We start from the raw sequence: 22,805 nt of genomic DNA, 5'->3' as shown, positions 1-22,805 counted from the left end.
AGGAAAGTGAGGGATGGGCCTGGAAATAGAACCCAGGAGTCCTGATGCACTGTCCCCTGATGAACGCTTGTACCAGTGAACATAGGACAGGCAGAGGGGCTGTTTGCAAATCCCTGGCACTGACAAGACCGTGCACCAGGGTTGCCAGGGCGCCCAGCTTCTCTCCGGGCTCCCCACAGCGCCTCCAAGGGGCAGGATGTGGGGGAGAAACAGCAGGAGATCTGGTGCCCTCGGCTCTGTCTGCTGCCATGCACCAACCCTGACCCTGAGCAAGCAGGCTGGGGCCCCCTCCCCCTTATGCTCTGCCCCTCGGGTACCACGTGCCCTGAGCCCCTACCCTCCTGCGGTCCACTTACCCCTAGCGCTGATGGATGGGGACACCTAGTGGTCATCGCCGGTATCTGTGGCCTGCAAAACCAATGACTACAAGGCAGCCGAGGTTGTAAACTCCAGGGCCCAGCTCAAGCTGAGGGTGTAACTAGGTGGGAGAACAGGGCTGGCAGGGTAAGAACGGGCCTGACCCAGCCCCAGAACGCCAATCAGAATTTGGTGTGTGGTTTGAAAAAAACCTTTGACCTTTTGGTTTCTAGGGGGTTGTGACATTATTGACATAAGCTGGGACCGTATAGATCATCGTTGCAACCAAGGTCCTGTAGTGGCACCAGATCTTCTATAAAGGGGGTCAAATGAGGTGTCTAAGACAAGGTTAAGGTTTCCTGGTTATAATTATGCTGCCTATATGTGGGTATCATTTTTGTAGTTGAAGTTATGAATATTGGCTCTGTACTGTCCGTAGTTCAAACCTGTGCTCTGCTTCTGGGGAACACTCCAGACAGGTTGGTGTCAGCTCTGCCTCGCCTGCTGGATGGCCCATTAAGGACCATCAGCTACACAACTGACCCCCTGAGAGAAGGCAGACACGCCTTGGGACTCAGCAAGGTGGGGACCTGCCTATGGACAGAACTCTGAGGTGTTTCCAGGCCGTGTGAGGGACAGCTTGTCCTTGGGACAAAGAAAGCAGAGACCACATGGCAAGAGACTATAAAAACCTGCTGCAGCTCCTCCATCTTGTCTTCAGTCCTGCTTCTGACCTCTGGAGGGACTTTGCTGCACTGAAGCTTTGAACCAAGGACTGAATGACCCACCCCAGCTGGGGATGTTCTCCAGAGACTTGATTTGAACCTGCAGTTTATTCCATCACTGCTGCAAGCCTGAACCAAGAACTTTGCCGTCACTGTGTGTCATTGATTCCATTTAACCAATCCTAGCTCTCATCTATAGCTTTTCCTTTTATGAATAAACCTTTAGATTTTAGATTCTAAAGGATTGGTAACAGCGTGATTTGTGGGTAAGATCTGATTTGTATATTGACCTGGGTCTGGGGCTTGGTCCTTTGGGATGGAGAGAACCTATTTTCTTTTACAGGGGTATTGGTTTTCATAACCATTCATCTCCATAACGAGTGGCACTGGTGGGGATACTGGGAAACTGGGGTGTCTAAGGGAATTGCTTGTGTGACCGGTGGTTAGCCAGTGGGGTAAAACCAAAGTCTTCTCTGCTTGGCTGGTTTGGTTTGCCTCGGTGTGCACAGAAACCCCAGCCTTGGGCTGTAACTGCCATACTTGAAACAATTTGTCCTGAATTGGCACTCTCAGTAGGGTCCCGCCAGAACCAGCCTCGTTACAGGGGGCCAGGCTCAAATCAGCACGCCGGAGTGGGGAGAGAGTTGGGAGTCTCTCCCTTTGCCCCGCCCCAGCCTGCGCGGGACCTGGCTGCAGATCTGGCTTTGGGTTGGGAGTGGAGCCTGGAGAGATGGGGACTGGGAATCCCGCTCCGTCCGCTGAGATCCCCAGCGAGGTTGGGACCTGGAGCTGAATGTGTGGCTGCTTCTCTGCAGTGACGGCCTGGGGCTCTTGGAGATTCCTCCTGCGCTAGATGGAGCTGCTATTCTCCTCCCTCCTCCCAGGCAGGTAAGAGGCGCCGGGACGCAGAGCTTGTGCCATCCCAGCAACCAGACAAAGTGCCACATGGCACATCCCCTCTGGGAGAGTGTCTAGCCTGGAGCACAGGGACCCCCGACCGAGGGCCCGGCCAATGCAACATGCGGCCCCCCACTGCCCGGGCAGGCTGTCCCCAGAGAGCGGCCAGGAGGCTGAGCCGGGCTCCTCTCCCATCCCCATCCAACCCCTGCAGGAGTCGGCTCAGCGAGTGGGGATCTGTCATTCGCCCGGGTGGCACCGCCAGGCGGCTCCCGCTGACCAAGCCTCGGCCTCCCCTTGCCCAGGACAGAGGCCGCCACATCAGGTCTGAGCAAGGGGCGAATCCACAAAACTGATTTGCAGCCTCACAACCCCCCTCCCCCACCCCGATTCCTTAGTCCTGCCAAACTCCCCCTGATATCGCAGCCCTGACTTCCTTCCCCGCCCGCCCAGCACTGCTGGTTCCCCTCAATCCCGACCCGCAGCCCATCTCCTGTCGCAGCCCTGGCCTCCTTCTCCGCCCGCCCAGCACTGCCGGTTCCCCTCACTCCCGACCCGCAGCCCATCTGCTGTCGCAGCCCTGGCCTCCTTCCTCGCCCCCCCCGCACTGCCGGTGCCCCTCACTCCTGACCCGCAGCCCATCTCCTGTCGCAGCCCTGGCCTCCTTCCCCGCCCCCCAGCACTGCCGGTGCCCCTCACTCCCGACCCGCAGCCCATCTCCTGTCGTAGCCCTGGCCTCCTTCTCCGCCCCCCCAGCACTGCCGGTGCCCCTCACTCCCGACCCGCAGCCCATCTCCTGTCGCAGCCCTGGCCTCCTTCCCCGCCCCCCAGCACTGCCGGTGCCCCTCACTCCCGACCCGCAGCCCATCTCCTGTCGCAGCCCTGGCCTCCTTCTCCGCCCCCCCCAGCACTGCCGGTGCCCCTCACTCCCGACCCGCAGCCCATCTCCTGTCGCAGCCCTGGCCTCCTTCCCCGCCCCCCAGCACTGCCGGTGCCCCTCACTCCCGACCCGCAGCCCATCTGCTATCGCAGCCCTGGCCTCCTCCCCGCCCCCCCAGCACTGCCGGTGCCCCTCACTCCCGACCCGCAGCCCCGTTCCATAGGTCTGCTGACGTATCTCCGTGTTTAATGAGACAACCGCTCTGGGGACTGTGGAGCCCAAATCAGGTCCAGGGAATGACCCGCCCCCAGCACCGCACACGACTGCAGCCTGAGAACAGGCAATTTCCTTTATTCAATTCCCCGGGACCTCCCTCCCCCTGGGCGTCACACCCAGGACCCGGGCAGGATCCGCCTGCCCCCCGCCCCGGGGCCTTCCAAGAAGATCCCGCTTCTTCAAGGGTGGTCCTTCCAGGAATGACACCCCGGCAGCACCAGCCAATCAACACCTGCCCACCGCGGTGATGTCACCGCTTCCAGAGGTGGGGCCGGCTGCGGCTGCTTCACCCACGGCACTGGCTCACCGTGCCAAGGGGAAAACCCAGAGAGCTCATGGTGGGGAGAGGAAAGACTCCAACGCCCAGGCTGGATGGAGCCCAGGGATGAGCCCCCACTCGGCTCCCAGCCAGGGGCAGCCGAGGCCCTGGGGGGAGCAGGGGTTCTCCCCTGACCACGGGGACAGTGGGCAGCCGCTGAGCCTGCTGGCTCTTTGCCCCAGGCTGGCACCAACTCCGCCATGCAGGGCAGGTGCAGGGTGATCCAGGCCCGATGCCCTGCAGGGCTGGAGAGCAGCGACCTGGAGCAGCTGCCCTGGGACTCCTGGAGGAGAAGGCAACTGGTGGGATGGGGAGGGACAGAGCCTGGGCCCAGCGACCCTCACACCCGACCCGCAGCCCATCTCCTGTCGCAGCCCTGGCCTCCTTCCCCGCCCCCCACAGCACTGCCAGTTCCCCTCAATCCCGACGCCTCCAACCCCACCGACCGCTCATGGCTTTTGGGACCGAGCCAGGCAGGAAGAGGTTAAAGGAAGGGAATTAATCTGCAGCCTCAGCAACCACCCCCCACCCGCATCTGAGCCCAGCCCTCCTCCTGGCCTGACCCGCCAGGGCTGGGGTGCTACAACAGGGGGAAGAAGAGTGGGTCACTCCCGGCTGGATCCCGAGAGCTCCAGGGAGCTGTTCTCCAGGGCCCCGTAACCGCCGAGCGGGACCATCTTGACGGCGCCGGCCGGGGCAGCGAGGAAGGGGTGGCGGGTGGCGAAGATCTGGTTGATCTCCATGAAAGTTTTGTTCTTGGTCTCGGGGATGACGATGTAGACGTAAAGGGCCACCAGCACACAGACCCCGCAGAACACCAGGTAGCAGAAGGCGCCAGCTGACATCTGGAGCAACGAGAGAACGCGGCCTCAGAAGGGATTCCCAGCTGGCCCTGGGCCCACCTAGCACTGCATCCCACCTTGGAGGGGCCCAGCCCACTTGTGCCCCTAGTCCTGTTCTCTGCCTCCCACCCCACGGGGCTGTTCCACCGCCCCACTGAGCCTCGGGCACCTCCCCTTCAGCAGGGGCTGGTGCCTTACAATTCCAGGGGGAGGCTGGGCTTGTGGGTAAGATGCTGGGCCAGGATTCAGGAGACCTGGGTTCAAGGCCCTGCTCCGCCACAGTTTCCATGCGTGACCATGGGCTAGTCACTTAGCCGCTCTGTGCCTCCATCCCTCATGTGCGCAATGGGGTGCTGGCACTGACCTGCTGGACGGGACTGGCTGCCAGGAGAAATCCATTCCCACGGGTGGGGCCCTTGCCCCAAAGTGAGGAGGCCAGGTAGGGCAAACCCGATAGAGAGGAAGGTGGAGCCTCCCCCATGATGTCCCTGGCCAGTGGTTTAATTCTGCCCCTTGGAGAGACCCCTGTAGCATGAGAACACCCCCCCAGAGGATATTTTTCTTCACGCAGAAGGTTAATGGTGACCAGCTGCTTAACACGCTTATTATTAACAACATGGGAAGGATCTTGAGCCAGAACTGGGAAGGAACAGGTTAAAGAGGTAAAAGTTAGAGGTATTCAAGTCAGCAGGGCCTGATGATGTTCACTTCAGGGTACTTAAGGAGCTAGCTGAAGCAATCTCTGCCCCATTAGCTGTTATTTTTGAGAGAACTGAGGGAGGATGGGGGAAGTCCCAGAGGACTGAAGAAGGGCAAACCCAGAACCTATCTTCAAAAAGAGGAATAAAGAGGACCCAGGCAGCCTAACTTCAAGACCTAGAAAGATACTGAACAGATTATTAAACAATCAGTTTTAAGCCCCTGGAGGATAGTAGGATTATGAGGAATTGCCAGCATGGACTTTGTGACAGTCTGAACCCCTATGATAAATCTTGTACAAAGTATGGCTTGCAAGGTATCATCTGAAAACTCATAATTTGCTGATCATTATTGTTCTGGTAAAATGTGTGTGGCAACATTGTATGTATAGTTATAAGATTCTACCATATGGTATTGCTAAGACATGCTCTAAGTCTGGGGAACAGCCACAAACCAGTTCCTCACAGACAAAAGGCTGGCTGATGCCTTGGCCAGGTGTCCACAAGATTAAATGGGCCATCACCTGGTTAAATGGCCATTCTTTGGCAGGAAAGAGGGTGTGGGTGAAAAAAAATCTACATCTTGACAAAGGAACAGCTTGCCGTTCCCACCCACACAGACTTTCAGTCTCCTGAACCTTGGCTGGAGATGACTCCCAAAGAAGGGAAGGAACTATAGCAAAGGAGTAAAAGTGTACTACATCGCCTCTACCTTTCTCTCTACCCCTGGCATCAGCAACAGCTGAAGAACAAGGAAGCATTGGACTGGGGGAGAGATCCTGCCTGAAAAGAGTTCAGCCAGTAGGACTGAAGAGACAAGTGAGAGTGACCTTTGCTTTGGATTCATTTAGTTTTGTTAAGTTTGGCATTAGTTGCATTTTACTTTTAATTTTCTTGTAACTAATTCTGACTTTTATGCCTCATTACTTGTGATCACTTAGAATCTAGCTTTCTGTAGTTAATAAACTTGTTGTTTTGTTTGATCTAAAGCAACATGTTTGAATTGAAGTGTTTGGGAAACTCTATTTGAGGTAGCAAGAAGGGTGTGTATGATTTTCTATTAATAAATGACAGACTTTATATGAGCTTGTATTGTCCAGGAGGATGCCGGGCAGTACCAGCCAGACATTTCTGGGGAGTGTTTGGTACTGGGAATTTGCTGGTGCCGCTCTCCAGTGTAATTCATGAGTGGCTGGCTACAACACTCAGACAGTATACCTGGGACTTGGGAGTGATTTGCATGCTGGAGGCTGTATGTGAGCAGACCAGGAGTGGTAGCTCTGAGAGCAAAGCAGCGTAAAGGACCCCCCAGGTTGGAGGACTGAGGGGACACAGCTATTCTTTGGTCCCGATTGTACTCTGGGGAATGTCGCACTTTACAGTCAAGGAAAAATCATGCCCAACCAACCTAGTTTCCTTCTGTGAAGGGTAACAGGCCTAGTGTATGGGGCAGTGGGGTGCAGCAGAAGTGATCTATCTGGACTTCATCTCCTGCTGCAGTGAGTTCCTCAGGTTAACAACATGTGGCATGAGTCCGTGTTTCACTGGGCTTGTTAAAAACTTGCTGCCCTCTGGTTTCGTCCTATTATTCCCTCATGCTCCTCCATCTGTCTGTATCCACCTCTCGTCTATGGGTGGGCTGTTAGCTATCTGAGGCAGGGACCATCTTCCAGTGTGCGTGGACAGCACCTAGCACCCTGATCCCTGACTGGGGCTGCTGGATGCTACCCCAGGCCACACCCATGGCTGGTCATTACCTGTAGGAAGGGGAAGACGAAGCCCACAGTGAAGTTGGAGAGCCAGTTCAGGGACCCCCCCACAATGTAGGCAGCTGGGCGGTGCGACTGCTTGAAGAGCTCCGCGGTCATCAGGAAGGGCACACCAGCTGGGCAGGTGAGAGGTGGGTTAAATGCCTTGTATGCTGGCATGGGATCGCAATCCAGCAACGAGAGGGTTAGCGGTCTCTGCGGCGGGTGCCCATGAGGAGACCACGTGCCAGGGGGCTCGAGTCCCACAGACGCCTCTGGGCTGCATCCGGTGGGGGAAGAGGGTAAAGAGCGTCAGTAGCCAGGTGCCAGCCTGGAGCCTCCCAGGAAAAGGCCAAGGTGAAACCCGGGGTCTGGGGCGTGAACCAGGAGTGACTCCGGACTGAAAGGTGTGTGAGTGATCTCAGAATCGGGACCCTCTCTCTCCCTCCCCGCCCCCAGGGCCTGCCCCACCGGGGGTCCAGCAGCCTGCCGAACTGGCTGGTCAAGTCTCTAGCTGCTGTGCAAGTGCCTTTCCGGGGCCCATAGGGGAGCGGCCCTTGGTGAGAAAGCACGGGTTTCTCCAGCGACTCTGCAATCCCCAGCACAGCGCCCTGCCCCTCCCAGAACCAGACACAGCTCACGCATCACACAGCCGCTGCCCCCAAGCGCCAGGCTGGTCCCTGGCGAAGGTGCCCTGGAGACTAACGGGCTCCAGCGATTCAGCAGGTACAGCCTGGGCTACTGCAGGGCAAGCTTCCCCATCCCCCACCAATGCACCCAGCTCAGCCCCGGGGCTGGGCCTCTCTGCTGAGGCTGCTAATGTGGCGGGGGATTGGGCTGTGGGGGGGCTGGTCCAGAGAGCCGGTCACAACAGGTTTGTTCTTCCGCAGAAAAATTTGACGAAAATGAAAAATCCTTTTAATCAAACTTTTCCACTTAAAATTTTGATTTTTGGCCAAAGTTCGAAAACTGAAATAATTCAATTTGGAAATTCCACCGCGTTGCCTTATGGGAGTTGAAGTACAGGTCTCTCATGCGCCCATTCTCCTCTATAAGCCAGGTTCCCTTGTCGGACTCCATCTCCCATAATGCACCATGGACTCACCTTTTGGAGGGCAGGTGGTGCATCTTGGGAGTCCCTGGCCATAGTGCACCATGGGAGATGTAGTCCAGCTGAGGAGTTGAGCCCACAGAGGAGAAAGTGGCCATGGGGCAACTGAACTGTAACTCCCATGAGACACCGGGGCAGGATTTCACAGCTGAAATAGTTTGGGTTTCAGCTATTCCATTTGCTGATGAAAAATCTAAGTTTTCTGCAGAAAGCAGACGCTTTTCATGAAGTTTTGTTGTAGAAAATGCAATTTTTAGATCTGGTTGAAATTTTTTTTTTGATGGACCAATTTACTGCAGAAAAAGTTTAGAAACTATTCAAAATCCAAAGGAGTGTGTTCTTTCGACTCTGTTTCATTCCAACTTTTGTTTAGACTTACATATATATAAAATTATTAACAACATTATTAAAAAAAAGAAAAGGAGGACTTGTGGCACCTTAGAGACTAACCAATTTATTTGAGCATAAGCTTTCGTGAGCTACAGCTCACTAACATGGCTGCTACTCTGAAACCTAACATTATTCAAGTGAAACATTTTGATAAGGTGTTTTCGGTGTTTTCAAATACAACATTTTGGAATGGTTCATTTGGTGAAACAGTCCAACTTTTTAGCCCAATTCAGAACAAAAACAAATTTTATCAGAGGTTGGAATTTCCTGTGGGATGGAAATACCATTTTCTGATCAGCTCTACGAATTGCTGTTGAAAAATAGCTTTGATGGGAAATTTTTCATTGGCCCAATTTGTCCACCAAGAACTGGGCTGAGACCACTTGTTCATTCCAGGTGAGGGCGGCTGGACACTGCTTACCTGTGGCTGGATTTGAACTGGCTACTTAAAGGTGAAAGACTGCATCCTATTACTGACCCTGTATCCAACCCCATGGGGAAAGCAATTTGAGACCTCCAGATACCACAAGATATTAATTCAAACAGTATTTCAAAAGAATTTAAAAATACCATAGAGAAAAGATGGGGCTTTATGCACCACTGCCATCTAGTGTGTGAACTCATAACTGTTCCACTGTGTCTCATCTGCCCTATACTGATAATAATTGAGGGAGATTCTCCTTTCACTCAAGCGTTGGGGCCTGTGCTTTTGGAGCACGAGAGGCCAGTTCTATCCCCAGGGTTGCCCTGAAGCCCTGAGTAGCTAGGGGACTTTGAGTTTGTTGCAATATGTACAGTTATGATATTAACTATGATGGTTTGACCAGAACCTCCCAGAGTAGGAAAGCAATCATATGCACTGCTTTAATAAAGGTTTCAGAGTAGCAGCCGTGTTAGTTTGTATTTCCAAAAAGAAAAGGAGGACTTGTGGCACCTTAGAGACTAACCAATTTATTTGAGCATCAGCTTTCGTGAGCCCGATGAAGTGAGCTGTAGCTCATGAAAGCTGATGCTCAAATAAATTGGTTAGTCTCTAAGGTGCCACAAGTCCTCCTTTTCTTTTTGCTTTAATGAAGATACTTAATGCAAAAAAAAATTTCACATGGGGAAAAGCAGCCCCTGATGGACCGTTACTCACAGCTCGCCAGGAATAAATATATATATATATGTATTTTTAAGTCCGATTCATCATTGTTTGTGAACAATGAGCCATTAAAACCCTAATTAAAGATGTAATTACAGCAAATAAATTCTGGGCTGAGAATGAATTATAGATCTGTTGGCAGCCCCACTCATACATCAGTTGGGTAAACCATTCCAGGCCTCGTTCATCATTTTTAGGGAGCTCTCACTTCCACGCTTATTTAAAGGTGGAAAACCATTCGCCTACTAAGTAAGTAAGAGAAGTTTATTAGCATGTGCAGAAGGGTCTTGAGGAGTTTGCTAAATGTAGGGGGGGATATGGAGGGGAGCAATCTCATCGCAGCCCTCCCTGGATCTGGGTGTGTGAGGGTCTCATCCCAGGACCTTGCATCCTTGGTCCCACCATTGGTCCAGACAAGTCTGCCAAGTCCTACCCTACCAGATCAAACCACTGGGCTACCAAGTCCAGCATGGTGCATCCGACCACGCTGTATCCAGCGCTGGTGGGTCAGTTCAATGGCCCGGTCCCCATCAGTGCTGTCACCTGATGTTTCAGAGGAAGGAAAATCCTGACCCTTCATGTACTTGGGCCATTGCTGAATCTGGGAAGTTCCTTCCACCCAGTTCTGCCAATTCACTGGATTCCTGCAGCCCCCCAGCTTGTTAGTCCAGTCTAAGGCTCCCTCCTTCCACCCAGGTGCCCCGACACGCAGCCCCCAGCCATTCCGTTGTTTGTTTTAGAGAAGGGAGGCCCTGGCACCCACCTGGTCCCATACAGAAGCCAGCGATGATCCCGATGACGCAGGCTACGCTGAGGTAGCGCATCCAGGGCACCGTAGCCTGGGGAGGGAAGGTGCAGAAGCTGGGGGTGGCTGTATGCTGCTGGACTAACAGCCCAGTTACCGCCTCCTTGCAAAGCAAATCTGGGGAGCTGCTCTGTGGGAAACCGAAGGGCTGAGGGAGAGAAAACCAGCTGCAACATGCCAGGCAAAGTCCTCACACAGCTCGGCCAGTGCCCCTCAGTCCCGACCCACAGCCCCATGCTTTCCCAGTCCTGCCCGCCCAGCTGTGCCGGTGCCCCTCACTCCTGACCCGCAGCCCCCCTTCGCACCCAGCTCTCTCCCGGCCTGCACCAGACACAAAGTGGCTTTGGCTAAGGAAGCTTCTCTCACGGTTCGAGCCCCAGAGCAGGATCCGGCCCCTGGCTGCCCTGCAATGGTGCCAGTGGGTTGCTCCAGCCTCACTCCAATGTAACTCATCGGCGTGTCCCGAAACAGCCGGCTACAGGAGCCCAGCAGCGCTCGCGGGGGCGGGGGCGGTACCCGGGATTAGCGCGCTGGCCCTGCTGGTCTGGGAGGGAGGTGCCAGGGCGAGGCGCCTCCCGGTGGGACGCTCCTACCTGCAGCAACAGGGCCAAGGTGATGCTGGCGCAGCAGACGCCCATGAAGGAGAAGCCGATGACGATGAGCGGCCGCCGGCCCAGCTTCTCGACGGTGAAGCACTGCAGGGAAAGGCCAGCGGCATGGGGCGTGTTAGCAGGAGAGGGCATGAGACCCACCCGCCCCACAGGGCACAGACCGACAACATGCTCAGTCAATAACGCACAGCACCAATATATGACGTCACCAGACCCAGTTCTCATTGGCTGACTCAGGAGCTTGAGGGTGAGGGTGGGACACTTACCCGGTAACCTCTCAGACTCCTGGGTTCTTTCCCCAGCCCTGGAAGGGGGGGCAGGCTAGTGGTTAGAGTGGGGGGGGGCACTGTCGGAGTCAGGACTCCTGGGTTCTTTTCCCAGCCCTGGAGGGAGGGCAGGCTAGTGGTTAGAGCAGGGGCCACCGGCATTCTAGGGCCTTGCATGTTGAAAGGGGACAGAGAAGCAGCCGCCTGTCCCCTTCACTCATGGGCTGGAATCCCAGGGCCCAGGGCAGAAGTGACCCGGAGCAGCGGGGCCAAGCTGGCCCCAGCCAGGCCTGAGCTGCCCCGAGTGCCCAGTGGAGGCAGGCAGCTGCTTTGGGGCGTGGGGCGGGCGTGGGGAGCCAGAGCAGCCGCAGCAGCAGGGGGGATATTGGCAGCAGAACAAATGCTTGTAATTTTAGACCCAATCTTGGCGTGTCCATCGGGGGCCGTTGGTGTCCGTGCCACGGATCAATCAGCCCACTGGCGCTGCCAGCCTGCTGAGCTCCTGCCCGCCGGCTGGGGCCGCTTGCTGCTGGGAGGCCGGGGGCTGAGGGGCTGGGGTCCCTGCCCAGGGTTGCTGCTCACCCAGGCCAGGCCACTTGGGGGCCGCCCGCCCTGCGAATTGAGCTCCAGCGGCTGGCTGGGCGCCCACGGGCCGAGGGCTGTAAATCCGCCCAGCGCGGCACCAACTCTCCGGCTAAGCCGGGCTGGGGTGGAGCCGGGGGCAAGGGGGCTCCTAGCTCAGCCGGCTGGGCACTGAGGGGGAAAGCCGTAAACCAGCCCCCCCGCCCAGCGACGGCCTCAGCTCACAGGGGTTATTATGGGCTGTTCCACTGAAGTTAGTAGAGCCAGAATGAGCCCTTGGGACCCCTTTCCCCAGCACCCCCCAACCTTGCCCACTGTGACCCCTCCCCCCACCTGCACCCCTGCCACCTCCATCTCCCCCAGTGTGACCCCTCCCCCCACCTGCACTGCCTCCTGTCCCCCAACTCACCTACTGTGACCCCTCCCCGGTGCCCTCTCCCCCACCGGCATCCCCTCCCAGCCCCCCACTGTGACCCCTCCCCGACCCCGGTTAATACTGCTCAGTGGGGGTCACGCACCCCCCCCCCCGTGTTGCCAGTGCCACGGCGACACTTACGCCGAGCAGGCCGGCCAGCACCTCGATGGCACCCGTGCCCACGGTGGTGTAGGGGATCTCGGGTCCCGGGATGCCGGCATGCTGGAAGATGGTGTTGGTGTAGAACCAGATCTGCCGAGGGGAGGGGAGACAGCAGGGGGTCAGTGGTGGGGCTGGGGGGAGAGAGGCCCCCCCGGGACTCAGGAACCACAAGCAGGGGTGGGGGCACTCCGGGGGCTCTGGCCATGGCACTGCAGGAGCCCCCCGGTCGCTGGTTCAAAGCCTGCCTTGGGATGGGACTGGAGGCTGTTCCGACCCAGGGATGCTCGCTGGCTCTGGGTGAGACGAGCTTGGGGGGCTCAGCCTAGCTCCTCCTGGGCCAGGGTCCCCATTGCAGGGACCTGCTGCATGATCAGCACGACTATTTCCCTGCTAAGCCAAGGAGTCAATGGGCCAGGAGGCTCTTGGGAGACAGAAGCCCCTCCAGGGCACGGGGTGAGCTCCCAACCAGGGCGAAGGTGCAGGGAGACCTGGGGGAGCCCCTCTCTGGGGCAGGGGACGTGGGGGGCCGAGGGCAGCTCCCCTCCAGGGCATGGGGCGTGGGCCTGGCAGCACTTACCGCATCGATCCCAGAGAGCTGCATGCCCATGTTGATCACCGCCACAGAGAGGGTCTGCCAGCGCACGGAGCCGTCCCGCAGGAGCTGCCAGGCGGAGATGGTCTCCACGGAGGAGAGCGAGTGCTGCTCCTCTTGCATCTCCTCCAGCATGTCCCGCACGTCGTCCTTCCCCAGGAACCAGCGCAGCGCTGGGGAGAGCGGTGCAAAGCTAAGGCACTGGGCTGGGACGCAGGCGAGCTGGGCTCAATTCCCAGCTGTGCGCCCCTGTGCCTCAGTTCCCATCTGTACAGGCCCTGCCCTGCCCCATCGGGGTGTGCGGCTGAAGTCAGGAGGGTTGGAGGCACCCAGACACTTTATGGTGCAACGAAGAGGGAAATGCCCCTCCGCACCTGGCCCTCCCCGGCTTCCCCTGTCAGCAGCCCCAGCACAGAGGACGCCCCTCTGCTGGGTCAGGGCTGGGGGAGGATGCAGCCACCTCTGCAGCACAACGGACTGCGGCTTGAACCCGGGACCCTGGAGAGGTGAGCAGGCAGGAGCCTTCCCGCAGCTGGCTGGGCCGGGAGGGGGAGGCAGTGCTCTGGATGGTCAGCAGAGCCGTAGCTGATTTGCACCAGCACAGAATCTGGTCCGGGGGCTCTTGGGCCTGCAGTTCCAGGATCATGTGTCTCTTTGGGATTTGGGACGGGGTAGGACACAGTAAGACCTAATCCCCCCTCACCCGGTTCTGGGAGCAGCCTGACCCTAGGGGATACATCAGCCACCCCCCCTGCCAGGAGGGCTCCACTCACCATCCGTGGCCCCCCAGATGTTGTTCTTCTCAATCAGAAGGTAGCGGGGGCTCTCGGGGAACCAGTGCAGCAGCATGAGCTGCAGGAGGGCGGGAATGACCACCAGGGACAGGAAGAGCGGCCAGTATCCATCCTGCAACGAGCCAGGCAGGGAGATGCGCTCAGGCAGGACCAAATCAACCCAGACCACCCCTGAGGGGTGTTTGTCCAACCTCCTTCCTGGAGGCCTCCAGTGATGGGATTTCACAACCTCCCTCGGGCGCCTATTCCAGATCTTAAGCACTGTAGAGTTAGAAACGTTTCCCTCCTGTCTCCAGACTACATGTGCCCAGGGTTTTAACCTTTCCTCATTAATGATCTGAAGGATGGGGTGGACTGCACCCTCAGCAAGTTCATGGATGACACCAAGCTGGGGGGAGAGGTAGATATGCTGGAGGGTAGCGATAAGGTCCAGAGGGACCTAGACAAATTGGAGGATGGGGCCAAAAGAAATCTGATGAGGCTCAACAAGGACAAGTGCAGAGTCCTGCACCTAGGAAGGAAGAATCCCATATACCGCTACAGACTAGGGACCGACTGGCTAAGCAGCAGTTCTGCGGAAAAGGACCTAGGGGTGACAGTGGACAAGAAGCTGGATATGAGTCAGCAGTGTGCCCTTGTTGCCAAGAAGGCTAACGGCATATTGGGCTGCATTAGTAGGATCATTGCCAGCCGATCGAGGGAAGTGATTATTCCCCTCTATTCAGCTCTGGGGAGGCCACATCTGGAGTGTTGTGTCCAGTTTTGGGCCCCCCACTACAGAAGGGATGTGGACAAATTGGAGAGAGTCCAGCAGAGGGCAACAAAAATGATTACAAGGAGAAGCTGAGGGAACCGGGCTTATTTAGTCTGCAGAAGAGAAGAATGAGGGGGGATTTGATAGCTGCTTTCAACTACCTGAAAGGGGGTTCCAAAGAGGATGGCTCTAGACTGTTCTCAATGGTAGCAGATGACAGAACGAGGAGTAATGGTCTCAAGTTGCAGTGGGGGAGGTTTAGGTTGAATATTAGGAAAAACTTTTTCACTAAGAGGGTGGTGAAACACTGGAATGCGTTACCTAGGGAGGTGGTAAAATCTCCTTCCTTAGAGGTTGGTCCCTTCCAACCCTGATATTCTATGATTCTATGACTACACATGCCCAGGGTTTTAACCTTTCCTCAGAGATCAGCCTTTCCAAACCTTTGATCCTTTCTGCTGCTCTCTGCTGGACTCCCCCGCTTTCCTAAAGTGCGGCACCCGGAACTGGACACAGGACTCCAGCCGAGCGAGATGATCACCTCCCGGGTAGGACGTGCGGCCACCCAGTTAATACTCCCCGGCCTGATCTCAGCCTCTTTGGCAGAGCCCCTGGAACCCTGAGATCCTTGTCAGAGCAGCCCAGCTGCAGATCCAGGCGGGCCCCGTGCACAGCTGTGCATGTGATTTTTCCTCCCCAAGCGTAGCACTTTGCACAGCAGACACGGGACCCTGGAGACCCCCAGGAGACGCCCCCATCCCTGGCCACCCTCCCGCGGGGCCGGAGCTCACGGGGGCTGGGAGGAAGCAGCAGCGGTTCAGGGGCATATCAGCAGCACTGACCTCCCCCAGCAGCTCCGGCAGGCCCAGGACTTGAGCGGAGAAGACCCCCAGGCAGATGAAGATGCTGGGCACCAGGCCCAGGAAGCCACGCAGGGTCTTGGGGGCGATTTCTCCCAGGTACATGGGCACCACGCTGAGACAGATACCTGGGGCGGAGAAGGAGACGGGCAGGGCAAGGAGCAGCCACGTGAGATGTGGAGGCGGCGGGGGAGGGCACCAGGCAGGGCACCCTCTGGATCCCCCCTAGACCCAATACCCCAACTGGGACGGAGGGGCAGCTCCCCGGGCAGGCTCCAGCCAAGCTCCTCTCCTCCCAGAATGCCCTGGGCCTGGCTGTTCAATCCCGGGACACCCCTCTTGGTCATGAGCCACTTTGACCCCCAGGAGGGCACAGCCCCAGCGGGTCCGTCCTGCCCCCCTCCTCCCGCCCATGCAGCAGCCCAACCCCATGCCGGACGGAGCCACGGCCACGTGCGCGTCTGGGCTGGCACCGGCGGGTCCCGTTCCTGCTGCAGAGGGAGATGCAAACCCGCCCGGCGCTGGGTTAGCAAGGGGCGGAGCAGGGCCAGCGCCGAGGCAGGCCTGGCTGGGTGCCGGAGCCAGGCAGAGCCCCTGGGAGGCGGTGGGGCAGCCCACGCAGGGCGTTACCTGAATGCAGCCCCATGACGAAGCGGCCAGCCATGACCATCTCGGGCGACCCCAGGTAGCGGCTGAAGCCCATCAGAAAGCCGGCCAGGAAGACGAGCAGCGTGCTCCGCACAAGGGTGCCCTTCCTAGCAGGGGGGCAGGCAGGACATCAGCCTTCCACCTGGCATGGGCTCCCCTTCTGCAGGGCATGACGCCCCCCGCAGGATGCTCCGTGCTCTCTCTTCCTCCATCCAACAGCCGTTCCCCGCTCCTCTCCATCCCAGTCCCATGGGGAGCTTGGGGGGGGGGCATTCCTGGCAGCTCTCCCTGCACCCATAAGAGTGGGGCATGTGTCAGGCTGGCTTCTCCTCTCCGCTACCCCTGGCAGAGCTTAATGCTGCTGACTCCATGCTGGGCATCCCCCTGCTCCATCTGGTCTAGAGGCGGGCACCCCATGGCTGGCACCGGGGCAGACAAGCCACCATCCTCCCCTCTATTTCCTCTAGCCAGGCTACGGGTGCACCCCCTATGGGCCCCCTGTCCTGCCCCCCTCCTGCACCCATCTTACCTCCCGTATCGAGTGACGAGCATCCCGACTGGAAACGAGCCCACCAGCCCCCCCAGGGCGAAGACCGAGACGGTCAGCGAGTACATGACAGTGAGCAGCTCCTGGCTCAGGCTCTGCCCGTAGCGCCGGGACCAGGTGGCATTGTAGAAGGCCTTTATGTGCTGCAAGGCAGAGAGACGGGGGCTAGCAGACCGGGGTGCCCACGGCGCTTGGATTGCCGGCCCTACGGGGTCTTTGAATGTGTCTGTAACACTCCCAGCTTCTGATCATTTCAGGGCTTCCTCTCTCAGCACCTCAGAGAGCTGGTCCCGCTTCCCCTCGCACCAGAGCGGCTTGAAATGCAGGATTTGGGGGGCGGGAAATCCCAACATTTCAAACTTCACTTCCATTCCAAACCAGGAACGAAAACAGCCAATTTCAAAATGTCCTGCACCAGGGAATTCCGGGAAATACATCGTTTCGGGTCCGTCGAAACCTCCCATTTTAGCAACGCCGTGAGCTTCCCTTCCAAGTTATCTGATATTGTCCACAACCACCTCGGATTTCAAACCATTGGTTCCAGATGACCAACGGAAACGGGCCATTCTGGCAAGGTCAAAGCGAACAGTCCGACTGGGGCCGATGCGTGGCTTCACAGTGTTTTCCCGGTGAAACGTTGGCAAAAAGGACATGTTTCCCTGGGAAGTTTAGATTTCGACAAAATGGCAAAACCGTTCTACTGGGAAATCTTCAACCCGCTCTGCTTCTCCCTGTGCCGGGGGGGCTGGGTTACCAAGCCCCTGATCTGACCCCACGATGCTTTGTGATCCAACCTGTTAGCATCAGTGCGAGAACTTCCCAAAGGTAATTAGTAAGGGGAGGCTCTTCCTTCCACGTCAGCACTAAGCCATGGTGCTAAGGGGCGCTGTGGGGGTGGGTAAATGTTGGTCCTGCCCGGTCATGGTCAGTAAAGTTCCCATGGGGCGTTTCGTCAGAGTCGGGGTATGAGCAGGGCATCCTCCCGGCTCAGGTGATCCCATCCTGATCCCCTCATTTCTCCCTGCAGCGTCACCTGGATGCTGCCTCTCTTTTCCTGCTCCTAGGCCTGCTGCTCAACACCCCAGAGGTGGCCGCACCGCGGTCAGTATAATTAATCTGCCTGCTGGAGACCCACTGGGTCAAGGTATCTGCCTGGCTTAGGATTTCCCAGTCCGGGGAGGGAGCGACTTTCCCCCGCAAAGACAGACAGACGGACCCAGTTCTTACCACAGCCGGCGAGTTCACCACTGCCAGGTTGTAGCCGTAAAGCAGGGAGGAGCCGAAGGAAGCCAGCAGGGTGGTGGCGAGCAGTGGAAAGGTGAGGTGCTAGGAGAGAGGAGAGACACGAGCAGGCGTCAGTGCAGCTATGGCCAGGGGTCTGATGCGGCCCCAGCAGGAGGGGGAAGACGGCAGAGCCGCGAGCTGCTCCCCCCCACCCCGCACCCAGCCCCTCTCTGCGAGGTCACAAGTGAGATGAGCTGCTGCGGGGGGGAGTGTGTCTCATCTCTCCATCCTTGTGCGCCCAGCACAGGAGCTCCTGCCTGCAGGATGGGGGGCACCTGGCTCCCGCTGGGCCCAGGGGAAAGGGCAGTGAGGAGGAGCGGCTGCAGCTCCAATCCCACCGCCAGTCGAGCGTCTCTGGCCACAGGTCACCCGGGTGGGACACGCAGCTGGCCCCAGCGGTGAAAACCGGATGCTCCCATGCACCCAACGCGGCTCCAGCTTCTCCCAGCTTTCACTGTGGCCGCCTGACCTGGCTGCAGCCAAAGCAATGCCTGGCAGCCCAGCTGGAGCGCCCCCGAGGCCCAGCAAGCTCCCCTGCCCCATAGGCTCACTCCCGGGTCCCATGCAAGGCTCTGGGCTTGGTCTGTCGTGGGCTGGGCTCTCTCAGGGACTCTAGTAACCGAGTGCTCAGCGGTGCTACACTGGTCGGCCACGGGCTGGCGCCGTGTGCGCCGTACGTGGTGGCAGAGCCGTGTCGGGCCCAGGCTATTAGAGAGACAAGCGCGTCTCTCTCACCCACAGGCGTTGGTACGATAAAGATGCTCCTTCCCCGCACCCTGCCTCTCTCATAGCTTCTCTGAGCATGCAACAGCTTGCCCTGCACTGCATGAAGGAACCTGGGGTCTCTCTCTGGGCTGGAAGCCCAGTCATCAGCCCATATCGGACTCATGACATGGCGTCAGAAGTAAAGGCCGCCTCGCAGGCGGAGAACGGAAAGAGAAGGAAAGTAGCAGCAAAGGCTGCAAATGGCAGGGGGGGAGTCCTGAAGGCAGATGGATCCCCCTAAAGAGCCACTCCTTCCAGGCCCCAGAGAGCCGCACGGCCGAGTGGGCAGACTGGACCTGCACCCTGCAAGAAATCACCCTGCAGCTGAACTCCAGCAGGAAACCGAAGCCATCCCTGTTCACTCGTTAGCCTGCGCTGCGGGGAGCAGGCAGAGCCGGTCTTTTAACCTTTCCCCTTTTCCGAAGACAGTGGAAGGGCTCCGGCGGGGTTTGGCGCGCACTTTGTACCTCAGAGAACCGTGGTGCCCGAAAGGGCGTTTTGGCTGGAGAATTCAGCAACCAGGGCAGCTGTTAGCAGAGTTTACGGGCCTTGAAGGAAGGTGCTGAGGACGACACCGATTACGGAGCTCGCTGCAGAAGACGGCCTGAGCCCAGCCCAAGCGGGCAAGACCAGCGTGTGCGGCAAAACCTTTCCCCAGTGAGGGATGTGCATTAGACAGTGACCCTCCGTCCCTCGCGGGGAGGGGGGGCATCACCGGACACCTGGGGACAGAGCTGAGTCTGAGACCTAGACACCAGGGGCTGAGTTTTGGGGGAGGTGGGGGGGCGCTGGGCCTGCCGATAACTTTGTTGAAAGCCGCAGGGCTCAGCTCCGCTGGCCAAGGAACATCAGGCACTGGAGAAAGGGCAGGAGGGAGCGGACAGGCTGAGCTGGGGGTTCAGGTACCGGGCTGGAACTCAGCAGATCTGAGCGCTAAGCCCAGCTCTGTGTAACCTGTTACAGGTCAGACAAGAACTGGGGTCCCTCCCCGCAAGGTGCAAAGACATCCTGGGGTGACCAGGGGCAAGTCAATGTCTCTGGGCCTCGTTCCGCTTTCTGTAAAATGGGGTTCACCTATCTTTTGTCTGTCTGGTCAACGGTGATTATAATCTCCTGGGGGGTGGGGACTGTTGTATGTACAGCACCTAGCACAGTGGCAATAGTCGAGCTGCGAGAGGAGGAGAACCCGGCCAAGCGTTTCGCTGTGTGGGCGGCTGGGCAGGGCCATAGCCTGGGGATATTCTGCAGAAAGAATCAGCGAGGCCTAGCCAAAGCCTGGGTCTGAGGACCTAGGGACTGGTCCAGATTGAAGATGATGCCAGACACCCACGAGGAGATGTCACGTAGCAACAGGCCACGGCCCAGCAGAGGCTTCAGAGCAGCAGCATCAACCATACCTGCCCAGTTGTGCCCGCCTGGTGCAGCTAGGGCAGTGAGGCAGGAAAGGAACCCGCCCCAGCGGGCAGAATGGAGAAAGGGGGTGGCCAGCTGAGTATCTCTCCTGCCCAGGATCAAAAAGCAATAGAGGGCAGGGTGGCATGGTCCCCACCCCCCTGGGAAGTCGTCCTGTCACTGCATTGCCCTGCAATGGCCCAGCACCATCACCACCCCAGGCTGCCCCCGCAGCCACGCTCACTGTTCAAAATGGACTTCTTGTTTCCAGCCCCAGCTTCAACTTCCAGCCACTGGATCGTGTTCACTCCACCGGCGCTCCCCTGACCCTCAGCCGCTCAGTGCCATCCCACCGCTCCCCCCATGCTGGCCCTTCCATGCCCCCCTGCCAGGGGAGCGCAGCTTCAGTCCCGCCCCCCCACATGTCGGTTCTCTTCTGCGGTGGGAGCCGGGCAGCCCTTGGAATCCAGCTTCCAAACCCTGGCGCTTCAGAGCCTCCGGCGCCTCGAAGTTGGGCTGTTTCTGCAGGCGCCCGTTTGCCTTCTGAGCGGCTTGGCAGACAAATCTCACCAGCGAGCGCACGGCCGGACTCGCCCTGGAAAACTGGCACCGACGGGCTTTGTTTGGGACGCGCGGCTGGATAATCGCAGCGTGCGCCCTACGGCCTCTGCCCATCTCTCAGCTTCTCCACCTTTCACCTAGACCAGCGGCTCTCAACCTATTTACCATTGTGGGCCGCATCCAGGACCGGCTGTATGGCCCTGAGGATGTCATATGGGCCGCAAACGGCCCACGGGCCGCAGGTTGAGAACCACTGACCTAGACAGTTGGGGAGCGGGCGGCGCCCACTGGCCTTTCTGCCTGAAAACGCCTCCTTTCTCCCAGTCTCTCTCTCGCTGGGCATTTTCCAGGCCCCTCGTCCCCTGCCACCCCCCTAGTGTTTCTCCATCGCTTTCTCCTGCCCTGTTTTTGTCTCTCTGCCTCGGTTATAAAACTCCCTAACTCTGCAGCCACCCTGCGGGGAGAACTGGGCCTGGCTCAGCAGCGCCTCCCTCTGGCCCTTTCTGGAGAAGCCCAAAAGTTGGGGAGTGGGGGGGGGGGTCCCTTGTTTAACTCGGCCTGGCGAAAGGGGTGGGAGATGCCAATGGGGCTGGGGGAGGGGGAGCAAGTTCCTTCAGCCGTCACTTTTAATCCCCTCGCCCCAGTTCTAGCCAGGCCCATCCCCAAGTCCCAGCAGCTAGCGGGTGTGAACGGGGACCGGGCCGACCCTGGGCAGTGCCCCGCTTCAGTCGGCGGCTCTAGGAAGGGGGGGGTCCCTTTGGAACCAGCTGGTCACTGCGCAGGAATGGGGGGTTTGCTCACTGCTCCCCAGTGAGGCCATGCAGAACGAGGGAGCGGGGGGCAGTACAACAGGGTTTGTTCCCAAGTTGGGTGAGACTGGGGGTCCCTGAAAGACCCCACCGGCTGCACCTCATTTTTCTGGGGACCCTCCCGCCATGGGCCTGCAGTGCCCCAGCCCAGCCCATGCCGGGCCTGACACGGGCCTCGCCTGCCTTGGAGGCTCCCCCACGAAGCTGCCTATTGCTCCCCGGGGCAGCAGCTTCTCCTTAGTGCAACTGCTTCCTGAGAGCGAGCGAACCCTCGCACCCGCCCGGGACACAGCCCAGTATTGGTCCTGGCTCGTAGCCAGGGATGTCACAGGACCGAGGAGTGCTGGGTCTGCCTCAGCATTGTGCAGTGAGTCCACAGCAAAGACGGGACTAGAACCCAGGAGCCCCCCCTTGCTCTAACCACTAGACCCCACTCCCCTCCCAGAGCTGGGATAGAACTCAGGACTCCTGGCTCCCAGTACCCCCACTGTAACCACTACACCCCTCCCAGAGCCGGGATAGAACCCAGGAGTCCTGGCTCCCAGCCCCTCCCCCTAACCACTAGACCCCACTCCCCTCCCAGAGCTGGGAGAGAACCCAGGAGTCCTGGCTCCCAGTGCCCCCACTCTAACCACTACACCCCACCCAGAGCCGGGATAGAACCCAGGAGTCCTGGCTCCCAGCCCCTCCCCCTAACCACTACACCCCACTCCCCTCCCAGAGGTGGGACAGAACCCACAGTCCTGACAAATTGAGATATCCCCCCCAAACCCTCAAAGCAGGGGGGTTATGCCAGCCCAGTGGCCGACATCCCTGCGCTGCCCGGCCCCAGGAACGGTAGCTGGGAGCTGCAGCCGGCTCCAGGTTGCCCAAGTCGCGTGCAGGTCTAATCCTCCTAATCCCACCCGGAACGCCAGCCGGGGCAGCCGGCCGGCGCAGAGAGCCTGGCAGGGAGGCAGTGGGCGGGCTGGGGCCAGGGAGGTAAGCCCAGGAGCTCCCCTTCCCCCAGCCAGGTCACTCACCCCGGTGATCCGTCGGTGGGCGTGCAGGGCAGGTCTCCCCTCCATCGGGTCGATGCAGGCCCTAGAGAGGCAGAGGATGGGGCCGCCTGACTGCAGCCCTCTCGCTCATTTCAGCACTTACTTTGACTTTTTTTTAAAGCAGGGAGGAAAAATCAGAGGGAGAGGGGGGGAATCGCTCGATGCCCGCGAGGCCATTGGAGGATTCCTGGCCAGGGAGAGGTGGGCCCTGGGGCCTCTCCGCTTGATTGATGGGCAGAAGAGGCGAGAGGCCTTGCACGGCGGCAGCCGACCCAACGGGGCGAGGTGTGGCACGGTGCCCTTGGTTCAGCCCTGCAGGGCAGAAGGGAATCACATGGCGGCTAACGTGATTTGCTTTGCCTTTCGGGAGGAGGGAGATGTTGCAGCCCATTAGTCGGAGGGGCTGGACCTTTCCACGTTTAACCCTCCGGGCACCGGGGCAGCCCTGGGGAGATCTGCCCTGGAGAACGTGGCCGGCCGCCACCGGGCTTCTTCAGCAGCTCGTTTGGTGCCCCCGGCTGAGGTCCTGTC

At 58.7% G+C, this 22,805-nt stretch overlaps 1 protein-coding gene across 2 annotated transcripts; it reads right to left on the bottom strand.

Moving 5' to 3' along the window:
* Nucleotides 1–3,212: 3,212 nt before the first annotated feature.
* Nucleotides 3,213–22,541, bottom strand: LOC140915397 (solute carrier family 2, facilitated glucose transporter member 9-like). 2 transcript variants are annotated; one of them, XM_073354984.1, is made up of 12 exons: nucleotides 22,257–22,541; nucleotides 17,651–17,749; nucleotides 16,406–16,566; nucleotides 15,859–15,983; nucleotides 15,211–15,356; nucleotides 13,594–13,726; nucleotides 12,806–12,993; nucleotides 12,208–12,318; nucleotides 10,786–10,887; nucleotides 10,151–10,226; nucleotides 6,752–6,879; nucleotides 3,213–4,299 (listed from the first exon to the last, which is right to left on the bottom strand). In XM_073354984.1, exons 1-12 carry the CDS (start codon nucleotides 22,299–22,301, stop codon nucleotides 4,060–4,062), a joined length of 1,554 nt encoding a protein of 517 aa, XP_073211085.1. In that variant the 5' UTR covers nucleotides 22,302–22,541; the 3' UTR covers nucleotides 3,213–4,059. The 2 variants fall into 2 exon arrangements, with proteins under 2 accessions (XP_073211085.1, XP_073211086.1); XM_073354985.1 differs by lacking the exon at nucleotides 3,213–4,299 and having other exon boundaries at nucleotides 6,866–7,022.
* Nucleotides 22,542–22,805: the final 264 nt, after the last annotated feature.

This window comes from Lepidochelys kempii, chromosome 7 (assembly GCF_965140265.1).
Source record: "Lepidochelys kempii isolate rLepKem1 chromosome 7, rLepKem1.hap2, whole genome shotgun sequence".
Classification (NCBI taxonomy): domain Eukaryota; kingdom Metazoa; phylum Chordata; order Testudines; family Cheloniidae; genus Lepidochelys; species Lepidochelys kempii.
This window is presented reverse-complemented; position numbering and strand designations above follow the sequence as displayed.